Source organism: Grampus griseus, assembly GCF_964374135.1.
Source record: "Grampus griseus genome assembly, chromosome: 4".
Lineage (NCBI taxonomy): Eukaryota > Metazoa > Chordata > Mammalia > Artiodactyla > Delphinidae > Grampus > Grampus griseus.
In genome coordinates, this window is record NC_138997.1 from 34,772,179 (window position 1) to 34,780,469 (window position 8,291).

The 8,291-nt window shown below is 44.5% G+C and overlaps 1 protein-coding gene across 1 annotated transcript; it reads left to right on the plus strand.

Annotated features, from left to right (window-relative positions):
- Positions 1-6,302: 6,302 nt before the first annotated feature.
- Positions 6,303-7,085, plus strand: LOC309821655 (tetratricopeptide repeat protein 19, mitochondrial-like; the record flags this gene model as incomplete). The annotated part of the gene is made up of 1 exon (XM_082653145.1): positions 6,303-7,085. The coding sequence occupies exon 1, from the start codon at positions 6,318-6,320 to the stop codon at positions 7,083-7,085; it is 768 nt and encodes a 255-aa protein (XP_082509271.1). The 5' UTR covers positions 6,303-6,317.
- Positions 7,086-8,291: the final 1,206 nt, after the last annotated feature.

The window sequence follows — 8,291 nt, forward strand, 5'->3', positions numbered from 1 at the left end:
AACTTTTCCTATAACTAACCTATATATGACATTTGTGGGATTATGTTAGAAGCATTTCTATATACTCTAAAGCAGTGGTCCTCAGCCAAGGGCTATTAGCACCCCCCTCCCAACCACACACACACACACACACACACACACACACACACACACACACACACCTTGAGCCATTTAGCAATGTCTGGGGACATTTTTGGTGGTCACAATTAGAGGCGTTGCTCATATCTAGTGCACAGAGGCGGTTAAGCACCCCACAGCTGCCAGGCCAGCCCCCATCACAGAGAATTATCTGTTGCAAGGCGTCAACAGTGTTGAGGCTGAGAAGCCCTGAGCCACAGGAATATTGCAGGAATGTGAGGTGGGAAAATAATTTGTCAGTGCATTAACAGTGAACAAATCCGTTTTAACCCTATGAAGTTTATCAGAGCCGTAATCTCAGAGATGCCAGATGACGCTTCTCACCAGGAGCTGCAAATGCAGGCTCCCCAGTCCCCCTCTCACTTGTTCACTGACAGCATTTCTAACCGTGCTTTGATTCTCCCATCTGTGAAATGGGGATCAAAAATAGTACCGAGTGTTGTTAGGGTGAGTAAAGGAGCAAAGGCAGGAAATGTGTTTGACCTGTTCCCTGTTGCACAGTAACTTCCCCTATAATGCCAACTACAACTATTATTATCATCATTATTATTATCAACATGAGTATTATTACAACTGTTACTACATGAGTCTTGGGGACCATACACCCCACCAATATTTTGGTCCAGAATAACCCTCTCATCTCACTTCTGTGTTTTCACTGTTTTGACATTACCTGACTCCATGCGATCTCTGGAAAAATGAATTGCTGATTTCAGACAAAAATTCTAAAACTAACCCCAAATCCTCTCACCAAAACATATTAACCTGCAGCTAAATGCTAATGGAAGTCTTGCTTTCCTTGAACGATCGTTGCTAAGACAGCCTCAGTCTTCCTTTGCCATTTCCTTATTTCATACATAAAATGAAAAACATCCCTAGACTCTATTTGTTTTTTTCTTAATTTGGCCAGAACAATCTTGGATTTTTCACTGCTCAGTAGTGTGTCTAAGAAACATTTCTATTGTTTCTATGCAAATTAAGCTGGTTACATGGTTTGGTAACCTTATTTAAGTTTGTTTTAACTTATCATAGGTCTTTTAAAAAGGTGGAAGGCTGCTTTCCCTAAATCATGGAAAAAGATATGGCTCAGTCTCTATAAGCAGAGGTTTTGTATACTTTATCTCAAGTAATCCTCATAAAAACCAGGCAAAGGAGGTATTTTTATTTGGTTTTGGATTATGAAACTAAGTCCCTGAGAGATTAAATAACTTGCCAAACATCACAGTTTCTAAGTGGCTGAGCCTGGACTGGAACCCAGAGCTGTCCTTCCCCAGAGCCAGTGCCCTTGCCCAGACTCACCGTGCTCTGGGTCTTCACAGGGGTGGACACCTGAGGAGGTGATTGCAGTGAGTGTCCCCACTGGGCTACAGAGTTTCTACCTAATTCATCTGCAGCAAAAACCTGATGAAGAGCAGTCACTTCTCTTACCAAAGACTCTCTCCAACAGCTTTTAAAACACCTGTGAAACATCCCAGGCCTCATCCTGGTACCAAGTCCACCACTTTGCTGCCCCTTATTTCACATGTGATTTGCATCATCCACCCACCCTGCCATCCAGGCCCTGATGGTCTTTGAGCTCAGAGGGCAGGAATGCCTGGGGTTATCTCAAAGGGGATTCCAAAGAAACCCAACAGGATTGCGCAATAGGACAGGGATGTTTGTCCTTTGCCCTCATTCCCTCATGCAACCTGAGTTCGTTCTCTCGCATCTTAATTTATTCTAGATCTTGGGCACCCAGCGGGGCTTGTTTTCCTGACAGACTGTGATGCTCTCTCTCTCTCTCACATCCTGTAATTCACCGTTCAAAGGGTGCAGAATAAACCAGAAGCAGATTTAACACGTAGCATTTGTTGAGCACTTACCCAGGCCCTGTGCCAAGAACTTTTCACCGACCGTCAGCAGTATGGAATTGTATTGAGAAAAACGAAAAGAATGAGTGTGAGGAACCTCCTCTGACATTTGACTTCCAGCAAACACGAGGCACCAAATGCCGCAGAATAGCAGTGGGGGCTACTGTTGTTTAGGGTTATATCGCATCCTGCAACATTAGTCACTGGCTGACCCTCATCCTCTAGCCTCCTTCTTGTCTCCAAAATGATGGTCTTTAAAGGAAAGGGAAAAAAAGAGTTGCAAGACCATGACAAAGTCTGACATTCAAAAAACATCACAAGTTCACATAAATGGCAATATTTTAAAACTAAAAATTTGCATGATCTGTCTGAACTCTACTAAGAGCATTTATACCATGAAGAATATTTGTGGCTGCAGATTACCAAAAGCAGCTGGAGCCAGAGTGTCTTTTTTATCACTTGGCTGCTGTTACGTACTTGCTTTTGTCTTTTAGCAAAACAACCTACTGCAAGAAAAAAATCAATAATATCCCTTTTAAAATTCAGAGATACTTTTTTCCCAAACAGTTATGCACAATTTCCACCCACAGCATCTTAACTGTTTAGTTCTTACTTGGCACACATGCATATATGGAAATATACGTCATCAGGATCTCACATGTATCAATATAATAGCACAGTAGCTATAATCTCATTAATCTCATAATCTCATTTGTTCTTCAACACTATTCTGATAAGTAACAGGAAAACTATTTTAAAATGCACTCTAAGCTATGGTGAGAAGTTTAAAGACAGCTCATTTCAGCTCTGTCTAAGAATTGGGCATTCTTAATGCAAGATCCTAAATAATGAAAAAGAAACAGGTCTATTTAATAATAGAGAGTAGACAAAGATAGAAATGGCACCACCATCTGCCTACCTGTCCTCTTCTCTCACATCTCTGGTTCCAGGACAGGATCCTCTCAGGGCTCCGTGCTAACAGCTCCTGGGCATAGCTGACACAGTGATGGAGATGGAGATGGAGAGAGAGATACTTCCTGTGTCAAGAGCATGGAGCTGTACCCAGAGCACCATCTCCCAGTTTGACACCAGCTGCAGTACGCAGTCTGCCACCTCCTCGCCTTGCCCTTTGCCTTCATTATAGCACCAGTTTTCACTGATTCCTCTCCCCCTAAAGCTGTTACACCAGACTCTGGGCTTCTTTACATTCCTAAGATCCCCTCTGTGAGGGGTGTGTGGTGGAGGGAGTGTGTCTAAGGACTTGAGTGCTTGTCTTGCTCAGGAAGTCATGTTACTGACACTTAGGAGCCATAACTTTTTTATGGCCAGATTTTATTGGCCCTTACAAAGCTATGTCTGAGCCGTGGTACATTTTAACCAAAACATAATACCACAACCTAAAGATTTTAGTGTGCCTTCCATTTTTACCTTCCCTTACATTCTATAGAGAATTTCCTATTTGTAGGCTTATGGGATTATCAGGAAAAGAACTTTAATAAATATCTTAATAACAACTATACTGTCTTCTAGTTAATATGAGGAGACTGAGCTTCCGGAAGGTGTCAAGCCCACCCCACCTATCATTCAGTGAGGTCTCCTGAGCAGAGCCCAGGGCTTTCTCTTTCGAGCTCATTTTTCCCAGTGTTAAGTTAGTCAGGTTACAGTCTCTCATTTGTCAATAGCGAAGGAAGCAACTTAATTCTCTACTAAGTTTCTGTTTCACTCAGGGACCTGATTGCAGATAAGCCAGACACATTCCAGAATTAGGATCTGGGCTCCCAGGGCCAGGGCTGGGGTTACTGGGGTTAGAGGTTGTGAGAAGATCCATGGGGTCCTCTAGAGGGCGAGCTGCCAGATAAAGGCTGAGACTGAGGATGGCCCCTCCCAGAGGGAGGGCCTGTGGGAAGGAGGAGGAAGGAGACACCTAGGCTGCTTGACCTCAGCCCTATCTTGGCTAAATGCAGTCGTGACCCAGAGAGGACCAGAGGGGCAGAGGGGGAGAGTGCGGGGGGGGGGGGGGGTAAGGATAGAAGCGGCAGAAGAGACAGAAAGACACGGGCGAAGGGAAGTTATGGAGACCCATGACAGATAAAATGTGCCTGAGACACACGTGATCAGGAAAACAGAAAAGAAGAAATGCGAAAGAAATGGGTGCATGTTTTATGTTGCAAAAACTCAAAAATAATGATACCAGGTTTGAAAGTGACTCCTAAGTGGGGAAAAAATAACTTTCTGCTTTTCCATTTCGTTGTTTACGTATAATCCCAAAGAATCTGTCCACGTAGGCCACATACAGTCTATGGAGGCTCACAGCTGCCCCAGATACGAAGCTAGAGTTTATGTTATCTCGTGCTGTGATTGCCAGGGGGTCGCATTCTCATTTCTGTGTGGGTGAATAAAAGGAAGAAGAGATACCATGACCAAGTTTGTGCGGGCAGGAGCCTGCAGGACCATTCACTTGGTGAAGGACTCGGCCAAAACTCCAGCACCTAATCCCTTTTCCACATCTGCCTGTCAGCTCTGCCTGTCTGTCGGTGCCTCCTGCAGACTGAAAGAGCACATGTGGCCGGACCTTGAGGTGGACACACATAGCTGGCGCTTTCTTACGTTAATCACACACACACTTGGCTTTGAAATACCTCTGTGTATTTAGTGCACAGGGAAGTATATTGAGGTTTAAAGTGAAGAATGCTGCGCCACCGCCGCTTTAATCTTCTCTGACCAGACTCCAAATCCCACAGCCGTGTTTCACGTGACCAGACGAGCCAGGACTCCAACAACTGCACAGAGCCCTGGTCAGGCTCAACATGTTTTCTTCACCATCTTGCTCTTCAAATTTAAGGTTTAAAATAAACACAAAGGAAAATCTGCAGGGAAGTTTCTGGAGGGTAGCAGTGGGCAAATGACTGTGGCCAGCTGCTTGTAGACTGTTTCATTGCAAGGGCAGGGATGGAAGTGGGCGTGGTGGTGTCAGGGCTGATTTTTCAGGAATTTCTAGAATAAATATTAGTGTAAAATGTGAGAAGAAACAGCAGTTTTAGCCAGAATGTTCGTTCACTGGAAAATCATAAGTCATCTAATCAAGACAAGGAGAATGCATTATTAGGATGTTCAAACTCATGAAATTTGACTAACTCATCCACTGATTAAGCTATTCAAAAAGTCATTGTATCATTGTTTACATATTTTGTACATGTGTTATGCTTTGTTTTATTGTAATCAATTAGTGGTTTCTTAGAAATTCATTATTCACTAGTCAGTTTTTTTAAGTCCATGAATAGGTTTTCAGCCAGATCAATTTTAAGACACAGAGCCAGTTACAGTTTAATTCTGAAAAATCATATAGGAAAGAAATATGAGAAAAAGACTGTATTTCTTCCAGTTTTATAGCAATTGCAGTAGGTACATTTTAAGTGTTTATATAGTAAAAAGGGCAAGTTTATTTGTGTCTTTTTTTTTTTTTTTTTTTTTTGCGGTACGCGGGCCTCTCACTGTTGTGGTCTCTCCCACTGCGGAGCACAGGCTCCGGACGTGCAGGCTCAGTGGCCATGGCTCACGGGCCTCGCCGCTCCGCGGCATGTAGGATCTTCTCGGACCGGAGCACGAACCCGTGTCCCCTGCATCAGCAGGCAGACTCTCAACCACTGCGCCACCAGGGAAGCCCTGTGTCTATTATTTCATCAGTGTTTTCTTCCCCGTAAGTTTTCTAAATGTGTCAGATGGATTGCTTGTTGTTGATCAGGCTCTGATTGTATTTGTGGGTCGATGTTGGGACACCTTTGTTCAAGGGGAGGCTGCTCACCTGACACCATGCACCTTCCTCTCTCACATCATCATCCTTCCAACAGATACCTGAGGACAGACACCCATGCCCAGTAACCCTGTGTCCCACCATCTTCCACCACTGTACTCGCCACATGGATGTTTAGCTGATGACATTTCAGAAACACCAAGTTTTCACAGTGGAGGTTGTACACTAACCTCACAAATCTTGAAGTATAAATTCATTATGGTTTTATTGCTCTTTTTCATTGTATCATTCTGGCCTTAATATTAAATCGTTGCTGATTAAACACAGAAATGAGTAGAAAAAATACGAATAATTATTTTAGATCATTTTAAGTTATTCAAATACTGCTATAGTTGACACTAAAAATATTACCAAAGAAGACCCTTTTGTTACCGGCTGCGGCGGGGTGGCAGGGCCGGGGCCAGCAGGAGGGCCGGGGCCAGCAGGAGGCCCAGCGCCCACGGTGTACGTGCTGCCGTGCCGAGGGGCGCCGCGTGGCCGGGGTCCGGGCCTGCTGCCACTGCTGGCAGCTGTGCATCATGAAAGATGAGCCAGCAGAGGCAGAGCTAATTTTGCGTGATGCTCTTCATCTTGCCTATAAGAGTGATAACAAGAAGGCCATCACTTACACTTACGATTGGGTGGGAAAACTTTTTAAACCAACAATGAGTTACCTGCTTGGAAGGGCCATGGAACAGGAAGACAATGCAATAATAGAAATCTCTCTAAAGCTGGCCACTATTTATGCTGCTCAGAATAGACAGGAATTGGCTCTTGTTGGTTATGAATTCTGCATTTCAACTCTAGAGGAAAAAATTGAAAGAGAAAAGGAATTATCAGAAGACACTTTGTCAGTGGAAGAGAAAGCCAACACCCACCTCCTCTTGGGCACGTGCCTGGACACCCATGCCCGCTACCTTCTGTTCTCCAAGCAGCCATCACAGGCACAAAGGATGAATGAAAAAGCTTTGCAGATTTCTGAAGAAATACTAGGAGAAAGACACTCACAGACCATCGTGCTGCTGAGTGACCTGGCCACCACCCTGGATGCACAGGGCCGCTCCGATGAGGCCTGTGTTCACGCGCAGAGGGCATCAGACCTGGCGAGACAGGTGGGGCACCCTGAGCTCCACGTGCTGCTCAGGAATCTAACTGCGATCCTGATGCACAGAGAACGATATGCACAAGCAGAAGAGATCTACCAGGAAGCGCTGAAGCGAGCAAAGCTGAAAAGAGATGAGGTTTCTCTGCAGCACATCAGGGAAGAACTGGCTGAGATGTCAAGAAAAAGGAGACCTATATCATAACCTTATTAAGCTCTAGACCTCTTTTTGTTGTAGGGAATTTATAGTAACACCTCTTTTTCTAGTCCCAGTGGCACCCTGATCAATGGCTTAAATTCCTTACCCTTGATACTCAAGTCCCCTCAACTTAGCCTTGCTGGAGGATAAGCTGTATACACGGCCACGTTTGTTTTGCAAAGAAAACTTTCACCCCCACCTGATTTTGCTTCTAGGGATGGGTGTCAGTTAATGCTTTTCATTGTAGCAGATGGTTGGTTAGGTGCTGTCCATGCTGGTCCGAGAATAACTCTAGATTAAGAGGGGCCAGTTTCCCTCTGGGGTGGGATCCGGCATTTCAGCCAGCCAGGCGTCTCTCCCACAAGAGTTTTGTCCACCAATTTGCTGCCTTCTCTTATCAATACCTGGCAGAACAGAGCTACCGGTCTCATGGCAAAGGGGGATGACGGTGAATTATTTTCTCTTATAGTCTACCTCCTGAAGCCCAGTGTGGGATTTAATGCATAAAAAAGTAGTATCTTGGCTTGCCACCAGCATCCAGCATGATGTTTTGTTTTTTTTTTTAGAATTTTATTTTAATTTTTTATTGAAATATAGTTGATTTTATTTATTTTTTAACATCTTTATTGGGGTATAATTGCTTTACAATGGTGTGTTAGTTTCTGCTTTATAACAAAGTGAATCAGTTATACATATACATATGTTCCCATATCTCTTCCCTCTTGCATCTCCCTCCCTCCCACCCTCCCTATCCCACCCCTCCAGGCGGTCACAAAGCACCGAGCCAATATCCCTGTGCCACAGCATGAAGTTTTAAAGTGGGAATTAGGCACTTGAAAGCATAGTGCCCATTTGATTATAAATAAAAGTGAACTGTATGTTTTTGTATGTATCTGGTTATATACAACTGTGAAAAAAGGAGGGCAAGGAATGATGACGCCCTGCATCCCTGCTCTCTGAGCATTCACTCCTCTGCACCTGGTCACAGTGTCTCCAAACCCTCTGACTCCGAGTGGGGCCCTGTAGGTGTAGTGTTGAAAGCTTCCCAGTCATTCTGATGTGTCTCGCTGGTGCTGTAGAAGAACCAGTGCCCTGGACCCTAGCTCTGGCTTTTGGAGTTCGGGTCTCAGTATCCTCGTGTGTAGTGAGAGTCTCTCTTAGCCCTGGAAGAAGGCATCTGGTGGATGACCTTACCTGGATAGGCCGCTGTGT